This window comes from Nanorana parkeri, unplaced genomic scaffold, assembly GCF_000935625.1.
Source record: "Nanorana parkeri isolate BGI_ZX_2015 unplaced genomic scaffold, ASM93562v1 scaffold2, whole genome shotgun sequence".
NCBI lineage: Eukaryota > Metazoa > Chordata > Amphibia > Anura > Dicroglossidae > Nanorana > Nanorana parkeri.
This window is the reverse complement of record NW_017306270.1, coordinates 879376-903470: the sequence shown is the minus strand read 5'-3', so window position 1 is coordinate 903470 and position 24095 is coordinate 879376. Positions and strand designations below refer to the sequence as shown.

Genomic DNA, 24095 nt, shown 5'->3' with positions numbered 1-24095 from the left:
TATATATATATATTTTGTAGTTGCAGCTCCTCTAGAACAGACATGTCTTCCAGATGTCACTGCTATTGCCATGGATATAATTGACATTATTTGCTTTCTGAATCCCAAAATTAGTATAATTTGTAAAGATCACCTGTTTCCTTCGAGATATTATTTAAACAGGTGTCGGTAATTTGCAAGGTTGATAGAATATATAATTTGTACACATAGCATTAATTTTAAAATAATTATGTTTGCTTTAATTTGAAACATAATCCTTTCACACATCTCTTTAGAAGATGCCATTCATACAAGCCACTAAAAAGTTTAAAAAAAAAAGGAGTTTATACCAAATCCCAGTATTCCAAACAGTAAGCAAAAAAGGGCAGCTATTGGTTAAAGCAGTCCATGTAGTTTAATGACATGGAGCACTACATTGTTGTATACTTTAAATATGACATTCCCTGATAGGAACATAGAAAATTTAGAGGACATTTTTAGCAAAAAAAAAATTACAATTGACTTGAGTGAATGTATTTTTTTTTTAGATGGCAGGCCTGTAGGTGAATGCCCTGTTCAATGGGTATTGAACAATAAGTAAAAAAGTACCCTCAAAAAAGTGAACAGCACTTCAATGTTTACTTCTATATGTCTAAATAATTCAATAGAAAGGCATGACTTGAACCAAATCAACCTGCACAGCAAACATAATTTGTCCCCTGGTCACATTAGCGCTCTTCCTCTGCAGAAGCATTCCCAGCTACCATTGGGAGATGGGAAGGTTCATTCCTTATTATTCACTGCGAGTCAACCAGAGCCCATCTCCCCGTTTACGAACAGCACCATATGGGCAGGCTAAAGTGCTGCTGCAGATGAGATGGCTATGTATAGCACTGGGTATGTGGTCTGAAAACAGGTAGTATAGTTGCATACAGTACATCTCCTTTCTCTTAGCACCAAAGATAGCTATAGAAAGAGCCCTTATATAAGGTTCAGCAAAAGCAGTAAATTTTTGTTTAGGGAATCTATATGATTTCTTTTTTTCTGTTTAGTCCAGCCAGACCCTGTGTAGTAGACCTGGCCACAAACAAGAGGGTCAACAGCACAATAAGTGTGAAGCACAACTACATCAAAAATAGTTGACCTATGTTGTAGTGGGACCAGGGGTGCCCTCTTACCTGGGGTCCGGCGGAGATTGTGGAGTCCTCCTTGGGCTGATTTGGTGCCTGGCGGCGGGTTTGCAGGTGTGTGCGTGACATGCGCATGTGATGCTGCCGTGGCTGATTAGTCACCTCGGGTGCTGATCATTGCCAGAGAGGGCCTTGCGAGCACTCCTCCTCTCCTGGGCATCCCATTGGTTCCCAGGGACCGGTGGCTTCCTTGTTGCCCAGACAACGGGGGCGTCGCTGGCCCCCGTTGGGTTTATATTTCAGCCAGAGCCAAGACTTGTTGCCAAGTTATTCTGCCATACCCAAAGCAGCTACAAAGCCTCATTTCCTGTTTCCTGCCTTCCTTCCCCGTTATTTGGATCTCCTGGTTATCAACCCCTGGCTTGTCTCCCCGTTTAGGATACTCGCTGCCTGCCTCAACCCGGACTGTACTCCAAAAACACATTTCTGGTCATCCTATCTTGTACCTCAGCCTGGACTCTTCTGGTATTGTTCCCTGCTATTGGGTTCCACTCCTACAAACAGGGGGACTTTGCTCCTTCCCTAACATATGTAAGGAAACTGCTTTAACAAAACTATTTCACCCAAAGGGTCTTGCATTGTAACGGGACCATACCGAGAGACAGATGGGGTTGAACTTTGCTTCAGGGTGCAATTAAATCATGTTCTTTCTGCAACCTTCTCTTGTAAAAGGACCACCCCAAATGGCTGACAGGGGAGAGAACTATCTGATCCAAATGGGCTGGCATTGTAAAAGGACAACCCTGTGTGACTGGCAGGGCTTGAGAGAACTATCTGACCCAAATGGCCTGGCATTTTAAAAGGGACCACCCCAAGTGACTGATGGGGCTGAACCTTGCTTCAGGGCACAATTAACCATGTTCTTTCTGTAACCTTCTCCTGCAATTCGGTTCATGTCTTTGCTACCTTTTCCGATAAAGGATTTATGTCTCTAGTTAAATTGTATTTCCACTCTCACTTAAAGATAACAGATATCAATGCCTACCCTAGTACAGAATTATTTTGGGAACTGCTCCCTTGTAACCACCGTTTGCACCAACCATGTCAAGAAAAATCTATTTTTACTGATATAAAAGAAAGCCTAGGTTGATGAAACTGTGGCCTATTATAGAGAGCAGTAGATAGCAGATTGAGAAAATCATAGAAACTTCCATTCAGGCTGTAATGCTTTAATAGAAGCCATTACATGAGTAAGCTTGAGAAACTCCCTTTTTCTTCATATCAGCAATTCTTGAGGAATGCATCTATAATATTCCTTATCACCGTGCAAACCACAATTCTCTAAGCTATTAATAAAAAGGCAGTAATGTCCTGTCACCACGGAGAAGGCCTTCAGAGCAGTCTCTGGGCCATCACAGATTATTTTGCTGCCTTTAGGCAAGGTTCAGCCCCCCTCAAGTCTCTTGGGGTTGTTCCTTTACGACACCAAGTCATTTGGATCACATAATTCTGTTAAAGCTGTTTACCTACAGCACAAAATAAGCCCGCTTTATGGTTTGGTTTGTAACATTCGAGCAGGATCCCTTCTTGAAGCAGGCAAAGTTGGACTTAAAAAAAGGATGGAGGGAGGGAGGATTCATTACCAACATTTCAACCTGTGATTGCAAAAATGTTGCCTGCAACTGATTCAGATGCACAGGGATTACATGACTGTAAAAAATGAGAAATAAAGCCAGTTATATTAAATATGTCTTTCATGAAATATTGCCTGTCAAATACAAAGCAAAAAAAGAAAAAAACAAAAAACATTTGAGGTCTGTTAGTATAATGAGAAAAGCAAAGGGCATGTCAACAGAGAATTTATTTCCGCTCCCTTTCTCACTCTCCACTCCAGTAGATGCACAGCTGCTTTACATAGTAACCATAAATTCTTCATTCCCCTTTCTCCTGAGGTATCGGCGTTGAACATTTTAGCTTCAACCCCACCATCTATTGATTTCTTTATCCCTTAATGTGATAGCGACATTGATAGCAAAGAAATGGCATCCATTATGATCCTTTTATCACACGCACAATAAAGCTGTGATTGCTTTGGCTTCATGCTAACAGAGATGGATGCTTTCAGTAACAAGATCAGCAGTGCAGTATGAATATTTGACAAGGAAGTTAATCAAAATGTTTTTAGACCCCATCACCGAGAAAGGCTTTAATGCACTGACATGGCAGAGGATTATAGGCAGTCGGAGAATTCTTTAGTGCGGCGTGAAAAGCTAACTTGTTGTGGGTATAAAAAGGTATCTTTATACACTAAAATCTGTTCATATAAACATTTGGTTCAGTTTATTTTATTTACCTTTTTTATCGACTATACTATAGAAGTCTGATTGTGGGGCAGAGGGGTGCTTGAATGAACAGAAGAGATTTTGTTGATTGTCCACAAAAGCCCTGCTTATCTTGTTGAGCACTTGACTGGCAAATGTGAGTCAGTGCATGGTAGAAATGGAGAGGGCATTGTTGTATAGCATATATCTAAGAGTAAAGTAAAATGAACAGGAGTTTATGGTCAACAGTGGGCCTTGTGTATCAACTCTTTTCCCCACAGCCAGCTAACGTTTAGATTTCAAGTGTCATTTTGTAGAGCAGGGTTGAATCTAACGATTGGCCACTGGGGGATAAAAGCAGTTCTCACAATGATGCTTTGAGAAAACAAGGTACAGTATATGTCCAAGAAAAAAACAATGAGTAAAGAAGTTTGACCTTAGAATTTGTGGATTGATATACTGCATAATGAATGAAACAGGTGTACCCAAACAGGTAATGGTGAGAAGGAAGCAAAAAGCTCTGCAACTGAATCAATGCATAGCACAGCAAACGCCTTTTTAGAAAAGAAGTGTGTCACATGTGTCATTCCATCACATTTCCCAAAAATAAGAGGATTAGTTCGTATTTCAGGACAGTGGGCAGAGCCATGAAAATAATTGATTTGTGTATGCCTCAACAGCTTGATAAACAACCAGAACCGCTGGTGTATAGTGCAAATATAGGCTTTTTGGCCATCACCAGTACAGTCTACGTTCTACGAAAGCATTGCTCTGCTATGCATATCTAATCAGAAATGTTAGGTTTTTAGACTCTTTCTAGAAGCCAGTAGAGGAAAGTGGCTAGGGGCTTTTCTTGTGCCTCCGGAATTATGTTTGTAGGTGTAGGATTTGAACTTGTATGCGAGTTTGTGGGATGTAAAGTAGGAATCCATGTAAACAGCTTCATGGAAATACATGCAAGTCCCATAAGAGGACACCAAAATACTTACAAGGATTAAAGAAGACCTGAATTGTTGAAGCTGTTCTCAAAAAAAGGCAAGCAGAAGGCAAGTGACTAGTCAAATGACTTGCAGTTGATCTTTACCCATTATTAACCAGTCCTTGCTCTGTACTGTCTCTCTGTGTAAAGGTGGCCTTCTTGGTTAGAGGAGCAGGGCTTTGCTTCCTCAGGTCATAGCTGCCCCATAATGGATGGTGAACTGATGGCTGGTGGAGTAACATTCAAAAAGCAGCAGAAGAGGTAATGAAAGCAGGCATCTACATAAAGTGTAGTGAAGCTATACAGGGCTATTCACAAAAGGGTGAAGAGTTTGGAGAAGTGAACTATCTAGAACAACATAGCCGATTTGGATAGTGAGCTTAAATTGGAGAATTGTTCCAAATCAGCCATTTTGTCCAAGATTGTTCACTTCTCCTGCCTTCTCCAAACTCTTCACCCTTTTGTGAATAACCCTGATAGTTTCCAGCAAGGAGAACAGAGAGGAGAACAGGAGTGACATTCCACAGATTAGCAGTCAGAGGCAGCAGCTCTCACTCTGCAGATATAGAGGTATGAGGCTGTATGAACAGTAACATATAAGGAAGTGCACTGCTTTTTTTCAGAAGAAATTCAAGACAGATATTTCAGGCTGCTTAGCATTTCTAGATGTCCCCTATAACATAGCAAATCTTCATTTTTGGAGTTCAGGTCGACTTTAAAAATGACTTTTTGGATAGGGTCTGTCTCAAAGCAGTATTTTTTTTTGCAAAGATTGCTTGGTATTTGATTTGTAATACTAAAGATGCCCCTGACTGCAAAAAACTGATAATACCGCAGCCCAATTACAGAAAAAAGTAACTCCAGTAAAGCTAAGTTTTGGATAGCATTGGTTAAGGTTTAGAACCTTTATCAGATCCAATTGTGGTCTGTGTTTTTACTGGGGCCATTTCCCCTCACTCCCTGTTTTGGCGAGGTTGCCGTGAGAGGAAGTAAAGTAAAAGAGAAGAAAGAAAAAGCAATAAAAAGCGAATGGAAGTTCTAGCCCCCCTCTACAAAGTAGTTTTTAAAGGTGAACTGAAGCTTCAAAACAAGTATGCACATACAATGCATGGTAAACAGGAAGCATAACTGTAAGCGTTCTTCTGTTGTAAGTAGTATTGTAACTGCTTCCCAGTGCTAGGTCCAGCTTCTCTTACTAGGCAGCGCTCTGCAGAGAGGATTTCTGCTAAAAATGCAGGGGTCTGACATTCCTCCCATTCAGTCACAGCTAGAGGTTTCAGCAGGGAACCTGAGCTTTGCCGATTTGAGAGTTCTAGCTGTGACTTAATGAGAAAGAGGGGGCATGTCAAACAACTGCAGAGACCAAAGAAAAATGATGTGAAACACAGCGCCCAGTAAAAAAGAGTTCTTCCAAATCAACGTAGAGGGAAAAGGTTGCCGTCCTCAAGGCCACCAGGAAGCATCCTCACAAAACATGTAAAACAAAAGCGTAGACAGCGCCCTCTCCTAGTGTAACAACGATTTTTAAATAAAAGGAGTCAAATTGATCTGACATAAAAACTACTCACATTGTGATGAGCAAGTCATAGAGCTCTGAAGAAGGGGGAAGATCCCCCGAAACGCATCAGCAATTTGGTTGTCTTTGGGCATCTGTTTGCCTATGACTTGCTCATCACAATGTGAGTAGTTTTTATGTCAGGTCATTTTAACGTTGTTACACTAGGAGAGGGCGCCATCTACGCTTTTGTTTAACTGCAGAGAGACCACTGCTTCTTTACAAGTAGTAGCAATACTCTATGTAGTATGCTCCCAGGGAAAAGATGCTGGGATTGGCACTGAGGGGCTGTTCTACTACTTATAACAGTAAAACACTTAGCTGTGATGGTAACAATGGTTGACCTCAGAGTAGCACCATGGTTTAAATGAGTAAGACGCTCACATTTGAACTTCTTGCTTACGGATTCAATATGTGCATACTATGTTGAAACTTTAGTTGGGCCACAGATACAAACCAATCCCTGACAAAGGTTCTAACTCCTGCCAATTAAATCCAAAACTAAACTAAGAAAAAAACTTTGGCTGAAGATACAGTTTATGGAATTTTTTCCCATTTCTGAATACTTTCCGAAAACGATTACATTACACAGAAAATATTTAGACACACACTACGAAAAGCAGGGGGCATGGTCAGATTGAGAAACAAAAGACAATTATATAATTGGATTGTTACTGGTTTGGCTGGCTCGCTTTTGACCAATAAAGCAGAATGTGGCAAAAAAATGAAAAACATGTTATTATATGACTAACAGGTGACTGAAAGAATGCGCCACACACCACTACAGTTTTAATTACTTCCTGTCTCATAAGATATCTACCACAGTTAGGAGGCTAAGTATAAACAAAATCTATGAAAAGTTTCCCTTGGGCGCACAGGCATAATGAATGGACAGGAAGTATGTGTTATGTAACTTTTTCTGAGAACGTAAATTTGGAAAAATCTGAAAAACCAAATTGTTCTTCCACATCTGCACTTGGCCTGAATCCTTTGTGTGTTGATCAGAGGTGCTGGTCAGCTGTATAATGAGTTATTCGTTGTCATGATTAAGCTATACAATATGTTGTATAAATCTAGTTACAGTTGGGTGACTATGTAGACGCCAGAGAAAGGGCAACGTAGAGATTTTACCTATGGTAGCCAATAAGAAAGCTGGCAAATACAAATAGCAACCTGATTAGACACTCTGGGCAATGACATGCTTTTCCTTTCTTCAAATACATGAGGCCCAGTATGTACAAGTTGAATGTAACTCCAAATGCAATCTATAGAAAACTGAAATTTAAAGTAGAACTATGCCTCCCGTTAAAAGAAATGGGAGGTTATAGTTCAGCTGCTGTCACTGTTTGGAAATTCTGACATTACTCTCACTCTCTCTCTCTCTCTCATTACTTGACTTTGACTTTCCATTAGTTGATAAAAAGCCAAAATTCTTCTTATAGTGCATCGGAAATACAAGCACAAAATGTCTACTGAATTTCACAAGTCCTTGTGTAGCACTTGCACTAGTTTCTTATTTCCTTAGCTCGCTCCTGTGATGAATTACAATCTCACATTTAGTTAGCTCACTTGTATTGAGATTTTAATCCATCGCTGGAGCGATGGACTACTTTACAACACACACAGGGACCATGGGGAACAAAAGTAGCCACACCCCAGAAGGAAGGACAGTACCAATTCAGAGATGATTTGTGGCTCTACAGCTGACTGATACACAAATTAACTACATTTTTGTTAATAGTTCGGGTACTTGAATACATTTTAAAGATTTAACTCCAGAGTTAACCCTTAACCTGTAAATCTCTAGTTATTGCAAAACAAAGAAAAATGTTCACTATTGTCTACATACAATTCAACATAACTTGCTTGCTAAAAAAAATAATAATTGTACAACCCCAATTCCCAAAAAATTGGAACGCTGTGTAAAATCTGCAATGATTTGCAAATCTCATAAACCCATTTTTTATGTACAATATAAAACATATCAAAATGTTTAAACTGAAAAAAAAATGAACCAAAAAAAAAAGGGGGGAAAAAAAAAAAAAAAGGTATTTTTGAAATTGATGGCATCAACACGTCTCAAAAAAGTTGGGACAGGGCGATGTTAAAAGAAAAGGGGATGCTATACTGTGGTAAACAACACTATGTAAACGTTTGGGAACGGAGGAGACCAGTTGCTGGAGTTTTTGGGAGAGGAATGTTGTCTCATTCTTGCCCGATATAGGATTCTAACTGCTCAACAGTCCTGGGTCTTCTTTGTTGTCGATTTTAAGAGGCGCCAAATATTATCAATTGGTGAAAAGGTCTGGACTGCAGGCAGGCCAGTTAAAAGCACCCGGACTCTTCTACTACGAAGCCATGCTGGTGTCATAGATGCAATATGCGGTTTAGCATTATCCTGCTGAAATAGGCAAGGCTTTCCCTGAAAAAGGCGTAGTCTGAATGTAAGCATATGCTGCTGTAACACCTGGATATATCTTTCAGCAATGATGGTGCCTTTCCCAATCTGCAAGCTGCCTATTCCACACACTAATGCACCCCAATACCATCAGAGATGCAGGCTTTTGAAGTGAGTACTGATAAGGGAGAAGGTCCCACTTCTCTGGACGCGGCACCCAAAAAGAATGTCAAATTTCGATTTTTCTGACCACAGAACAGTTTTGCACTTTGCAACAGACCATTTTAAATGAGCTTTGGCCCAGAGACGACGGCAGCGTTTTGGGATCATGTTCAGATATGGCTTCTTGTTTGCATGATAGAGCTTTAACTGCCATTTTTGGCATCAAATATTGCTATTCGGTCCTGACCCTGGCGCACAAAGATTTCTCCTGATTCTTGGAATCTTTTGATATTATGCACTGGAGATGATGATATATTTAAAGTCTTTGCAATTTTACGTTAAGGAATATTATTCTAAAATTGTTTGACAATTTTTAGACGCAGCTTTTCATAGATTGGTGAACCTCTGCCCATCTGTACTTCTGAGACTTTCTGACTCTGCCCATCTTTACTTCTGAGACCGACTCTCTAAGATGCTCTTTTTATACCCAATCATGTTACGGACTTGTTGCCAATCAACCTAATTAGTTGCAAAATGTTCTTCCAGCTTTTCCTTATTAGTACCACTTACTTTGCCAGCTTTTTCTTGCCCTGTACCAACTTTCTGGAGACGTGTTGCTGCCATCAATTTCCAAATTACATTAGATTTTCTCATAAAATGGTCCTTTTTCTCAGTTTAAACATTTGATATGTGTTCTATTTTTTACTGAGAATAAAATCTGGGTTTATTCGATTTGCAAATATCATAGCATTCTGTTTTTAAGTAGATTTTACACCGCGTCCCAACTTTTATGGAATTGGGGTTGTATAATATATTTTAAAAAAAGTTAAATATATATTTTCTAATAAAATACGACACATGGAAATTATTGTTTTTGAAATGCACTTTTTAAAGAAGCAAATCAAGTTTTAAGTTTATTCAATGCCTGTACTTTTAAGCTAAAATTGTTTGAGCCCAAACCTGTGTCATGCATTCCACGGTAATATCATTCACAATTTTTGTCTCAAGTCCACAAAAGTAAAATCTTCAGTTGTTACGCTAAATTTTAAAAGCTTACACAAAAATCGTTCGTTCCAAAGTCAAACTAGCTGTAATGAAACAAAAAAAAAAAAAAACCTTTCATCATTACATTATTTGATTTTACATCTTTTTTTTTGCGCTGCGGTAGGTCTTGTACAGTAAAAAAATAAAAATAAAGCTGGAGGGCTGAGACAACCAGTACAGTACTGAGGGAGGAGAGGGATTGATTTCTCTCCTGTTCTAGTAGTAAAATGAAAAGAAAACAACTTTCTAGGGAAAAATGTATCAGTTTGGAAACACTAAGCCCCACACTGGAAAAACTGATGTTGTTGCAATGGCTATTGCACTAAATGAAATAAACAAAGAGTTGCCACCCCGTGTGATGAAATGTGTGGAATCTATATACAGAAGTAATGTGTGCATATATTAATGCGGAGTAAATGTTTTACACAATGGAGCCATGAATTAGAAGAAAAAAAAATCCATATCAGACATTTTTGTTTTGCTTTAGGCTATGCGTGTGTACGGCGACTGAGCATGAAAGCTGGAATAGCAGTTTTGCACATAAACCTCAAAATATTTAAAGTACTAAAATCGAAAGGCAAGAAATGACTCAGCACTAAAATACTGACTGCGCTCCTTACAGAAAATTGAGATAGTATATTTTTGGCCTTTAACTTTCCTTTTTTTTTTTTTTTTTCCACGCCCCCCCCCAATGTAAAAATAAATTATAATTATTATATTATAGAAAAATCTAAAACAACCAAAATAATTTTAAGGGTTTACATGCACTGTTTTTCCTCTCCATAAATTATTTGCATGGACTTTCTTGTTGCAGAGCCCCCCACAACATTTCAATGGGTTTGAAATCCGGGTATTTGACTAACCCAGTCCAAAATCCTCCATTTCTTTTTTTAGAGCCATTCCTTGGCGGTTTTGCTAGTATGCTTCAAATGATCATATTGCTGAAAGATCCTTTTCCAGTTCCACTTTTAAAACAGATGGTCTCACATTGTCATTATGCACACTTTGATTTGATGCACAATTAATAGATGACTCCATGATTGCAAGCTGCCCAGACTCATGCTTCACAGTTGGTATGCTGACTTTGGTTTGTGGGGTATGCCTCGTGGGATTTGTAGTGCCACCGCAGCTGGAGGGCCAGAGTTTGCACAGCCCTGCTATAGAGTGTCTGAGTCTGAGAAGTTTTCAAGTCTTTAGGATGCCTAGCCAAAGGAGGCTTTTACAGGTAAAAGAATATGCACATATCATATTAAAATGCATATATAATCTTATGGGAAGATCTTTAAAGAAATGAATGGTCTAGCGACAGGGTGTCTTTAAGCAGAGCTAGTGTAGTAGGGAAGTAGGTAACCGATACAAACTTGACAGGGTTCTAAATCCTTCTCCACTCTGCCCCAAAAAGAGGCTGTCACCTTAGGAGACCAAAAACCTGATGGGTGTGAAGTACAGGTTGGGGTGCTAGCGCATATCTGAACAAGTCACCAGAACACATGTAGCTACTGAAATATTTCCCATCTATTCATGTTTTGGTAACTTTTTAAAATTATAGATTTTCCTTTATGTTCAGTCCTGACAGAAGTGATCATCAGGAGAAACAGAGTGAATAACCCCAACAAAGACACATACAGCAGTAGCAATCTGTGTTGCAAGGTTTTAAACCCTCCCTACTAAATGCAAGACATGAAAAAAAAAATAGGTTCTGGTGTTAGAAATACTTATATGCCCAAATTAACTTTTAGTTTAAATCAGCTAAATACATGACAGGCGCATCAAAACAAAAAGGCGTGCAAAATCTTAGAGTTCCTTTAGAAAACAGGCACAGCCTAAGTAGAAAAGCCTGTCCCCTGACATATTGTAGAGAAGGAACCTTGCTCTTTGTGTAGAAGCAGTGGTCTCCCAGCAGAGGCCTGAAACACCCCTTGGTGAGTCAGACCGCTGGAGAGAGTCCACTGTTTCTAGCAGAGCAAGGGTCCATCACTATAGCATGCTGTAGGGGACATGATTGCCGGATTTTGCAAACCTACTGTATTGATGAGTCAGATACTTCAAAGTTATTATGCAGATTTGGAATGAACATTCATTTGGGCTTTAAATTACACAGATGGTACGGCTATGGAATACTCATTAAATGCTAAACCTTTAAAAAGGAAAATTCCACCTTCTAGAAAAAATAATGAATGCACACTTGTTCATAAGAAAAATGTGCAATAATTATTTTTTGCATTGGAGCCAGTAAAGCATTGCAATTGCGACCAGTAGATCATGGGTACAATGCTCTGGACCCTCGGTACAGATATTTAGTAACATGTCCGAGAGGAAGATTAAATGGACTAAAGTGTGGTGATGTCACCGCATTTGTACTAGTCCCTCTGCTGCAGTGGCTGATGAGAGTTGTAATTTCTCCATTCCCACATCCCGTCAAAGGATCTGTGAATGGATGACGTGGATGTATGGGAGAAGCTGCAACAAATTCAAAAAACACCACAAGGCTCCATGGAGCAGAACCCTGCAATTCAGGTAGCTGGAGGGACAAGAAGGGGGCGGGGAGTGGAGATGTGACCATCTTTCATGTTACACCCTGAATATGTAGGTAACATGAAACATGGTCAGAAAAGTAAACATAGCCTTTAACTATTTCTTATGTACCAATACCGGACCACTGTATGCCTGCATGGCATTATTTTCTGCACTTACATTTCTAGATCTCATTTCAATCCTTGTAAAACCAAAACTTTCAAATACATTCATTCCAATGTTTTATTATATAACAAATCAGCAGCCAATATGAACTTGTAATGCACTTGATAATAATGAAATCGCCTTGTGTCCATAGTTAGGAATAGTATTCCTGGCTTTAAGCAGCTATTCAGGTCATCTGAGACCATCCACAGGAGTTTCATGATTCATTGTCAGATGTCAGAGAAAGTGGAGTCATCCTTCACTGCAGAGGCTTTCGGGATTTTATATCTCTACATACTGCCTCTGCTATGCTCCAGGACGACTCCTGCCTGGTCTGGGCAAGCATTCGACTAGAACTTAGAAAATAAAATGCTAAAGCTATATCGCAGTAATATACCACTGAGATAGGATGTATAAATTTATCCTACTGTCAGAAGGAGGGAAGATTTCCAGATGGTATCAGTGTGCGCTGAGCTACAGAATAAAAGTGATTGTCTTCTAGGTCAGGAAACATATTCATCCTTAATTATTTGTGGCTTAAATTATCACCATCTGACGATCACATTCTCAAAAAACGAAGAGATGAAGTCAAGGCAGTCAAAGATTTCTCTACTTATTTCCATCACAATAACAGTTAGATCCCACACCTCTGCACCTTAGCATCAGTATCAAAATACCTTCTCATGCTTTTTTGAACGGAAGGTGCCATGCCTCCTGATAGAGGCTAGATAGTGGGAAGGCTGGATAGACTAGAGAAAGCTTGGAGTAAGCATAGTGGGTGTACAGTTTAGGGGCTGTAAGGTGAAAGAATAGGAAAGCGTGGCCAATAAAAAAGGAAGCGGTGGAAAGTAAGAACTGAACGTGCTGGAGGTTGATTACATTGACTTTTTCAATGTGAAGATGATCATCTAAGTACATTTGGTATAGTAGAAAGCACTGAGTATCCCTCAACACGCTTCTGCATGATCCAGTTGTCTTCTAATGCACCTGGATTACCATATCTTCAGAAATGTAGTTATTTTACTGTATGTTTGAAAACCTCCAAAATAGATTGAGAGAATGTCCACCATGCATTCTGCTTTTGAACTAAAATGTGATCGCAGAAATCAAGTGGGGAGGCAGGAGGGTGAATTTTCCTAGTTGGATTGCATGATGCACAACAACCATATCTTGAAGAAAAGTAGAAGCCCTGGGCTGGTAGGCTAAGCCGCTATACACATATATCCTCACCTTTCAAAAATGTACCTCCTAGTATAGGTTATTAAAAATACACTGCAGAAAATGTAATGCCTGGTGTGCTATAGAGAGAGCGAAAGTGAGAGAGCAAGAGAGAGAGCGCGCGGAGAGAGAGAGAGAGCGCGGAGAGAGAGAGAGAGCGCGGAGAGAGAGAGAGAGCGCGCGGAGAGAGAGAGAGAGCGCGGAGAGAGAGAGAGCGCGGGGAGAGAGTAAGTACATTTGGTATAGTAGAAAGCACTGAGTATCCCTCAACACGCTTCTGCATGATCCAGTTGTCTTCTAATGCACCTGGATTACCATATCTTCAGAAATGTAGTTATTTTACTGTATGTTTGAAAACCTCCAAAATAGATTGAGAGAATGTCCACCATGCATTCTGCTTTTGAACTAAAATGTGATCGCAGAAATCAAGTGGGGAGGCAGGAGGGTGAATTTTCCTAGTTGGATTGCATGATGCACAACAACCATATCTTGAAGAAAAGTAGAAGCCCTGGGCTGGTAGGCTAAGCCGCTATACACATATATCCTCACCTTTCAAAAATGTACCTCCTAGTATAGGTTATTAAAAATACACTGCAGAAAATGTAATGCCTGGTGTGCTATAGAGAGAGCGAAAGTGAGAGAGCAAGAGAGAGAGCGCGCGGAGAGAGAGAGAGAGCGCGGAGAGAGAGAGAGAGCGCGGAGAGAGAGAGAGAGCGCGGAGAGAGAGAGAGAGCGCGCGGAGAGAGAGAGAGAGCGCGGAGAGAGAGAGAGCGCGGAGAGAGAGAGAGAGCACGCGAGATAGGCAAAACTGTGCCAGTTGTAGCAAGAATCCAGTGGATTCCTGCAGCTGGATTCATAGGTGGATGCGGATAGTTGCGGCCACTGAGCCTGTACAAACCAATGAGAGCAGATACAGCTGTCCACCGTGTGTGAATGTTTTCACAGATAAAACGAGGGTTAGGGACAGATCTCTGCTGGATGCAAACAACTTGCATCTGCTTGCAATCATCGGTCTCTAACTGCAGATAACAGTGACCACAGTTGTCCATCAGTGTTCAAATGTAATTGCACTTGGAGTGATTATCTGCAGTTAGGGATAGATGATCTGTCCCAAACCCTTGTTCCAAGCGCAACTACATTCAAACACCGATGGACAGCTGCGGCCGTTGTCAACCTGTCATTGCTTTGTACAGGCTCAGTGACCGCAACTATCTGCCTGTGAATCCAGCCACACGGATCTGCTGGATTCTTGCTACAGCTGGCGCATTTTTGCCATGTCAATGAGGACGAAGGCTTTCTGCCCCTGTTTTGCTTACAAGTGCTTTACTTTCATATAGGCGTGTTTGGCCTAAAATAACAATGTATATAAATTATAAAGCCATTTTAATGAATTTCTGGTACATGGGCTTATATCTTGTCCAGGGCATATCTAGTACTCAAATAATATATAGCATTCTGTTCCATAACTGCATAAATCCTGATGCAGCATCTTTAGAAAAAAGCAGCAGATGTAGATTAGGATTTTTCACAGTTTGCCATGAATCAGCAGGCCTTGATGCATCCCCCTTTCCTATACTTCTAGAGGTTGTATGTATGATTAGCAACATAGAGACGACTACAGCAAGTGGTTAATCCGGGGTTTACTCTGCTCCTAATTATTTCTAGTGTTTGTAAAATCAGCTCATATCGTGTTTATTTTTCATTCTTTTCTCAGACCAGAATGGAAATGCACACCAGCTTCCTTGTGTTTCCAGTTAGCAAACTAAACCTTCATCTTAACTCTTAATCCACAATATTCCAGAGTAAAAACGAAAATAAAAGTTTGCCGTATTCTAAATTATTTTACATGCACGGTCCAACAGCACAAAGTTACATATCTCAGGAGAGACGGTAGCTGTACGTGTCCCATGTAACGTGTTTTACGCAGCAGAGCAGAACAAGTCTCTTTCCTCCACACAATGGTGAATTTGTAGTATAGTCCGCTAGAGAATTAAAAAAACAGTTCTAAACAAATCTTCCATGTTTCAGTGATTGGGCAAAGTCAATGAATCAACACAGAACTTAGTGAGATCAAAGTCTGCCAGCGGGTAGAGACAAATCGCAGCCAATACCGTGATGTTTTTCAACAATACAACAGTGCCAAAACTAACACTTTCTCTGCATAAGGACATATACATTACAACGTTATCACCGAGGTATAAAATACTATTCATCAGACATCTGTTTAAAAAGTTAATCTGCAGCAGTCCACTGACTTTTCACGGCATGAGGCCTTCTAAATCTATAATAGTCACACAAGAATCAGCAATATTTATGGATGGCTGTGATCAGTGGCGTAACTTGGAATCACCGGGCCCCATAGCAAAATTTTGTATGGGGCCCTGAGATTTCTAGTTATGCCCACCTGATAACCCAAACAGCCCACCTGAGAGTAACCCTGCAGAGCCCACCATAGACTCTCTATGGTGGGCTCTGCAGGGTCACAGGTGGACTGGTCAAACCCTCTTACCTGTCAGCATCAATCCACTGTCCGCCTCCTCCATAGTCGCTGGCGGGCCCTGCCTCCTCCGTTACTGAACCCCGCCTCCTCCATAGCTGGGCCCCGCCTCCTCCGTTGCCGACGCCGGGCCCAGCCTCCTCCTCAGCAGCTGCTGGCTGTCACTGACTTAACAGCGACTGTGAGGAGGAATGCGCCTCTGCACACATCACCGACAGGTTGTCAGTGATCTAACAGCGACACGTTCCTCCTCACAGCCGCCAGTGACAGCCAGGAGCCCGAGATGCCATAGCGATCCAGGCGGCCCGCTCGGCATCAGGGGATGTGCTGGCCTAGCCCCCCTGTGCCCCGGGCCCCATAGCGGCCGCCTGGTTCGCGTTCCGCCAAAGGCTGTGATATATAACATGATCACCGGTTGTGTTTTTCTATTGGGCCTCATTCACACGGACAGCAAAGGGTTGATCAAGGGTATTACCGCCCACCTAAAACTTAAAATAGTGGCCCCTGAGACTTGAACACATGGCGCGGTCACGGTGCTTTGCATCATGGCAACCTTTAAACAGCATGTTGCATTTGGCAGATGGTGCCACTTGCCAAATGTGACCATTGTAATCAATGTGACCGTGCTGCAATAAAAAATACCTTTTGGAATAGAAACAAAAAAAAAAACAACTAATTTTGGAAGTGGCAGTATCGCCTCCTGAGTGCCTGGAAGCCTGCAACCTAAATCCTCACTTTGACAAAAATATGAAAAACGGCATTCAGAAGCGGCAGTATCGCCTCCTTAGCGCCTGCATGTTCTATGGCTCTCTGGAGAGTGCTACACCGTAGATTGGTTTTCAGAGGGGTGATGGAGTTTGCTGCCCGTAAGAACGAGGCCATACTAAAAAGTCTTTGGGCAGCTGTAGCTCTTCAAAAAAGGCAAACATTCTGAAATATAAACATTCTATTGCAGGTAACTGTACTTTTAATGCACAAGTGTAAACTGTGCATTGAAACCCAACAGCCAGCCAGTGCCAGACTCTTTGTTCTTCTCAGCACATGGGTTTTAATTATTTCTGCATCATAAGCACTCAGAAAAGAACTCTGAAAAGTACTTACCCAGGTTATTAGTAGGGTATCGCTTTCGCAGCCGTTCTGTCAGTTTGGAGACTTTGCTTTTTATGGCATCATTCCTGCTTAGGAAACCATTATCCTGGATCAGTTCATACTCTGAAGCGCATTGGGACACATCATCATCCTCCTGATATAGACAGTAGCATGAAGAATGCATCATTATTGACACAGAAACAACATTCTTACATGTTTGCATCAAGGTCACATTTGACACAATGTCTTTGGTTATGGCAGGTCTGAGAAAGGCAATGATGGTAGTGCAGCCAATTGAAGTGCTAATATGGTATAATGAGTAATATGCCACATACACAACTGAAGAGGTAGAATGCAAAAAGAAGGCAAAATTTCTGTAATTTTTTTAAGTTTTTATATTGTAATGAGGCAAAATGTGATGGATGCAGTTAACCTCATTTACCGTACCATTACTTACGTATGTAAAGAAAGGTGAACTCTCATGGTATAGGTATACCGAAATGGCTCAAACCAGTGACGCTTCATGTATATATGCATTAGGTATGTAGTTGGAACACCAAGTACATTTATCTATATGCTCCATTTGCTTTTACAGGGAATAGAGGTTGTAATACACACATACTGCAGAAACAATGTAATGCTAGCATGCGAGTCGGTGGGCACAGTACACACCTCTAACTCCTAGAAACCTGATGAAGCCTCCTCGGGTCCAAACAGACACAGTTGTGGCTGGTCCATTTTTTGTAATGGACCATTTTGCTGTCTTTATTTCTGTACCTAAAGTTGTCATGTGGATTTGTGACACCAGTAGGAGCAAGATATTAGTACATCCGCACTTTTTCTTATCTTGGGACTTTAAATTTTGTTTGGATCCATTTAGACAAATCTATAGGGTATTATTCTGTATTAGTCTCACACCCTTGAATCCTTCAAACATTTGCAGCATGGAGGGTTCTCAAACAACATTGTGGTTCTGGGAAGTTTTTTTTTTTTTTTTTTTAAAGCCATTAATTCATCCAATTTGCTATTGTTTTACTTTTAACTACCGAAAGTTAACCGTGTCCAAATGGTAACAATGATTCTACTCCTTCCCCCTGTTCGTATAATCACATTAGTAGGGTTTTCACACAGACACGCTATAAAACACGAGAAAGGGAATCCCGTATGATACCAAGTTTAATAAAACAAAATGTATATAGTCTATTTTTGCTCTCTACACTTACAGGTCTCTGTAACGTTGCGTCGGGAAGCCCGTACAAAGTTGATTGTGTCTGCACGGCATGGTCCACAGTGTCAGGTCGGGCCATGCACCTCTGTGCAGACGCTTGTGGGCGCGCATCTACGACCTATTGTGGCGCCAAACAGGCTATTTAAGCTCAGTCCCTCCGTGCCTCTAGTGCCGAGTACTTTTTAGCTGTGTGCCTTGTATCCTGTATCGGTTTCCTGTCGTGTTGCTTTCCTGTTGCTGATCCCGGCTTGTTATTGACCCTGCTGATCTTCTGGTACCCTAACCCTGGCTTGTTTGACTACTCCTCTGTTTCCGGCTTGTTCCTGCGTTGTCTGCACATCGCCGAACTAGCCTGCTACCCGACTAAGATTTTGTCTCCTGCTTCATTACCTTCCTGCCTGCACATTGCTGACCCTGTTTGGCTGAATTTGGCTACATGCTACATGCATCTTTGCTGTGCGCCAGCATCCAAGTCATCATCCGGCACTCGTGCCCTGCTGTGTCCCAGAGTACCTGTATCAATAATCAGGCTTTCTGGGACCAGAGTTGCAAGAGAGGCCACCCTCGTCATCTCAAGCTTCATAAGCTACGTGACACATGGGTTCAGAGAATCAACTCAAAACTTACACAATTTTTTATTTTTTTTTAAATGTGTCATTTAAATCCTGCTTTAAAAATGAGCAAAGAGTAGTCTATTGCGTGAAATCACTCTTCACTTTGTAGTCTAAACATTTTGTGTATTTAATTTATTCCAACTCTTTGGGATATCATGAGCTTTTGTATCCCGTGCTTGTTGTTCAGCAGATGATTCTCTAAAACACTTAAGTCGTTAATATTCATGGACCAATTGATAGGAGCTTCTTTAGTTTCCTTCTCACTTTACCTTCAGTCTTAACCAGCATTAGAATCTTCTCCAGTGTGTCATGCTTCACATAGTATGTCCAAAATACATTCAGTACTTTAAGAAAGCAATGTTTATTTTCTTAGATATGGACTATTTTTAATGCAGCCCATGTAGCACTCAACAGCTTCATGCAACATCAAAGTCCCAAAGTTCCGGGTATCTTGCATGCATTCATTCTATCCATTCTAATTGTTCAAATCTTGCTGCCATATGTTATTACTGAGCAGATCATAACGGTCATCAGATGACTCTTTGAACACTTGCTGGTTCATATTCATGGCGTTAAGCAATGTTTATTTCCTTAAAATATGGACTATTTTTAATGCAACCCATGTAGCACTCAACAGTTTCATGCAACATCAAAAAGTCCCAAAGTTCTGGTTATCTTGCATTCATCCATTCTAATAGTTCAGGTCTTCCTGCCATATGTTATCACTGAGCAGGCCATAGAAGTCAGCAGATGACTCTCTGAATACTTGCTGGTGCACATTCATGGCGTTAAGAATATTAACTGCTTTTTCTTCCTTCTCACTTTACCTTCAGTCTTGATCAATATCAGAATCTTCTCCAATGAGCCATGCTTCACATTGTATGTCCACATTCAGTACTTTAAGAAAGCAATGTTTATTTATCTGAATAAAATGACTATTTTTATAGTAAATCTGGCTATACAGACCTATATCTGGGATCCCTCGTGTAGCTATGCCATAGATGTCTCCTGTCTGCATTGGAAAAATCCAACCTTAAACTGGCCAGTATAAATGGACTCCTTTTTACAACTTCTTCTCACATCAAATGCCATAGAAATGGCCAAAATATAATGACAAAATAATTTTCTAAAAAAAAAAAAATGAAATTCCAGTAATTGGAAGTCTAATCTGTAAAAGTGTTGAACAAAGAAGAGCATGCAGGGAATTATGGCTGGGGAAGTAGCAGGGCCATAATTATGAAAAGCCAAAATAAAAATAAGCTGGTGATACGGGAGCATGATTTGTTTTCGATAAGCCATTTCTGACTTTTTCTCCTGCGTCACATTGCCTGAACTCACCATGGTTATCAGTTGTTCCTCCTTTCCCAAGCAGCGTGAACAAAAGAGAATACGGTTAAGAACTAAATTTGGAGCGGTCATAAAAGGGCCACTTATGAGTGGGTGGCCATCACAACTGTGAGATATGTCCATTGTAGCAATCTCAATGCCATCTGAAGACAAAGCTTTTTCACTTGATGTAAAAATGCCCAGTCAAATGACCATTCCCTCTTTTCATTACAAAGGTTAACATGCAATGTTTGGTGAAAGACTTTCAAGCATGCTGTGATATGTCTGCATCCAATGCAAATGTTGGCTTTTACTGTATTCCCTAGGATGGGATAGACAAACTGACCAGGGATTCAGAAGCCACCTGACCAAATTAATATCCAATTTTTAAGGCAACTGACACCTTCTGTCTCAGAGTGACAATACTCAGCCTATTGTACCTGTGGAGAGGTAGCATTATCACCCTATTATAGGTCTACAAACACCTCCCTTCTCTCCTTTTTCAATAACATTATAATTGAGGGAAGGGGTAGGTTTAGAAAAAAAATATACACACATATATATAATAATCAGGCTTTCTGGGACCAGAGTTGCAAGAGAGGCCACCCTCGTCATCTCAAGCTTCATAAGCTACGTGACACATGGGTTCAGAGAATCAACTCAAAACTTACACAATTTTTTATTTTTTTTTAAATGTGTCATTTAAATCCTGCTTTAAAAATGAGCAAAGAGTAGTCTATTGCGTGAAATCACTCTTCACTTTGTAGTCTAAACATTTTGTGTATTTAATTTATTCCAACTCTTTGGGATATCATGAGCTTTTGTATCCCGTGCTTGTTGTTCAGCAGATGATTCTCTAAAACACTTAAGTCGTTAATATTCATGGACCAATTGATAGGAGCTTCTTTAGTTTCCTTCTCACTTTACCTTCAGTCTTAACCAGCATTAGAATCTTCTCCAGTGTGTCATGCTTCACATAGTATGTCCAAAATACATTCAGTACTTTAAGAAAGCAATGTTTATTTTCTTAGATATGGACTATTTTTAATGCAGCCCATGTAGCACTCAACAGCTTCATGCAACATCAAAGTCCCAAAGTTCCGGGTATCTTGCATGCATTCATTCTATCCATTCTAATTGTTCAAATCTTGCTGCCATATGTTATTACTGAGCAGATCATAACGGTCATCAGATGACTCTTTGAACACTTGCTGGTTCATATTCATGGCGTTAAGCAATGTTTATTTCCTTAAAATATGGACTATTTTTAATGCAACCCATGTAGCACTCAACAGTTTCATGCAACATCAAAAAGTCCCAAAGTTCTGGTTATCTTGCATTCATCCATTCTAATAGTTCAGGTCTTCCTGCCATATGTTATCACTGAGCAGGCCATAGAAGTCAGCAGATGACTCTCTGAATACTTGCTGGTGCACATTCATGGCGTTAAGAATATTAACTGCTTTTTCTTCCTTCTCACTTTACCTTCAGTCTTGATCAATATCAGAATCTTCTCCAATGAGCCATGCTTCACATTGTATGTCCACATTCAGTACTTTAAGAAAGCAATGTTTATTTATCTGAATAAAATGACTATTTTTATAGTAAATCTGGCTATACAGACCTATATCTGGGATCCCTCGTGTAGCTATGCCATAGATGTCTCCTGTCTGCATTGGAAAAATCCAACCTTAAACTGGCCAGTATAAATGGACTCCTTTTTACAACTTCTTCTCACATCAAATGCCATAGAAATGGCCAAAATATAATGACAAAATAATTTTCTAAAAAAAAAAAAATGAAATTCCAGTAATTGGAAGTCTAATCTGTAAAAGTGTTGAACAAAGAAGAGCATGCAGGGAATTATGGCTGGGGAAGTAGCAGGGCCATAATTATGAAAAGCCAAAATAAAAATAAGCTGGTGATACGGGAGCATGATTTGTTTTCGATAAGCCATTTCTGACTTTTTCTCCTGCGTCACATTGCCTGAACTCACCATGGTTATCAGTTGTTCCTCCTTTCCGAAGCAGCGTGAACAAAAGAGAATACGGTTAAGAACTAAATTTGGAGCGGTCATAAAAGGGCCACTTATGAGTGGGTGGCCATCACAACTGTGAGATATGTCCATTGTAGCAATCTCAATGCCATCTGAAGACAAAGCTTTTTCACTTGATGTAAAAATGCCCAGTCAAATGACCATTCCCTCTTTTCATTACAAAGGTTAACATGCAATGTTTGGTGAAAGACTTTCAAGCATGCTGTGATATGTCTGCATCCAATGCAAATGTTGGCTTTTACTGTATTCCCTAGGATGGGATAGACAAACTGACCAGGGATTCAGAAGCCACCTGACCAAATTAATATCCAATTTTTAAGGCAACTGACACCTTCTGTCTCAGAGTGACAATACTCAGCCTATTGTACCTGTGGAGAGGTAGCATTATCACCCTATTATAGGTCTACAAACACCTCCCTTCTCTCCTTTTTCAATAACATTATAATTGAGGGAAGGGGTAGGTTTAGAAAAAAAATATACACACATATATAATGTGTATGTATGTATGTATGTATGTATGTATGTATGTATGTATGTATGTATGTATGTATGTATAACACATATACACACAGATAAAGATATTTGGTTCCATTGTAGCTATGTTTACTAATAACTTATACAACAAACTTTGAAATAATATTTTCACAGATGGAGCAGAGCGCAGTGCTATCTGTTCGGTCATGCAAAAGGCATCACCTTTTTCAATTGCACAAACGCACACCATTATCTAACTGTGCTCCATCTGTATGGCCATTAAAAAAAAAGACAGTCCAATCCTTTTTACACAAATTTAAAAAGGCAGTATGACACATTAAACCAATGGTGCTCAACTATGGCCCTCAGGAGCACCAGCAGCGAATGTTTTTCAGTAATATTCACAGCCTTTGAGGACCAGGGTTGAGCGCCACTGCACTAAAACTCAAGAAAATGAAGAAAATGTTGAGTATTTCAGACGTGCCATAAGGAAGATTCAAGACAAAGTTAAAAAAACAAAAATGCTAGAGACCGATAAACGCTTTAGTGCGATACGAATCGTTCAAGCAGCTCTAGAAACGTTTATTTCACCGCATTAAAATGTTTGAATCATAAAAATACACGTCCACCTGTGCCTGGAAGAAAATACATATTTTAAATGTATATTGTATCAAGTGTACATTCTGCATCAGTCCTATGATAAATATTTAGGCAATCCACAAAGTGAACAAAAACAAGAATGCACGGTGAGTATTTTTTTGTAATAAGCCACTTTTTTCACCTACCTCGATAGCATCTTTAAATTCATCATCAGGTTCAGCTTCCTCTGCTTCCTCTACACTCCCCGGAGAGAGGTCCTGCCACATAAAAAACAACATTTTATGATGTGCTAAACATTCCCACAAATCTACTGTGTAACATAACTATGCAGTAAATAGAACATGGCAATATCCTTTCCCTACTTACATCCAGCTAGAATCATAGAGCTCCCAAATTTTTGTTACATCGGAATAACTCATTTTAGCCACAATAGGTTTTTCTTTCCGTTGGTTTCAGTAATAGAAGAGTCAAGATCATGTTCATTCTATGCAGCAATCATCACCATATCTCTCCTATCTACATTGTTGTAATTATTTATATTTCACAGCACTGTAAAGGTTTGTAGCACAGATACTCATTTAATGACAGAGTTCTGTTCCTATGACTAGGTTGTTAAGAGAACTGGTCGCTAAGCAAGGAATAGAGGAAATCAGCTCCAGTATACGGTACAGTGTACAATGCCGACCATTCAGAGAGCTGGTCGTAATGTCAAACGGTCGATTACTAGGGTTTGCACATTGGAAGTA

At 40.1% G+C, this 24095-nt stretch overlaps 1 protein-coding gene across 3 annotated transcripts in view; it reads right to left on the bottom strand.

The window, feature by feature from the left end:
* ZFYVE27 (zinc finger FYVE-type containing 27) overlaps positions 1 to 24095 on the bottom strand; it is an 85644-nt gene that overhangs the window by 12650 nt on the left and 48899 nt on the right. The window contains exons 9-11 of one of the 3 annotated variants that reach the window (XM_018558398.1): positions 23535 to 23606; positions 22216 to 22233; positions 17064 to 17205 (exon numbers count right to left, since the gene is read on the bottom strand). In XM_018558398.1, the coding sequence (XP_018413900.1) occupies positions 17064 to 17205; positions 22216 to 22233; positions 23535 to 23606 (232 nt within the window). Of the gene's footprint in view, positions 1 to 17063; positions 17206 to 22215; positions 22237 to 23534; positions 23607 to 24095 lie in introns of all 3 variants that reach the window. The other 2 variants (XM_018558553.1, XM_018558477.1) reach the window with 2 other exon arrangements.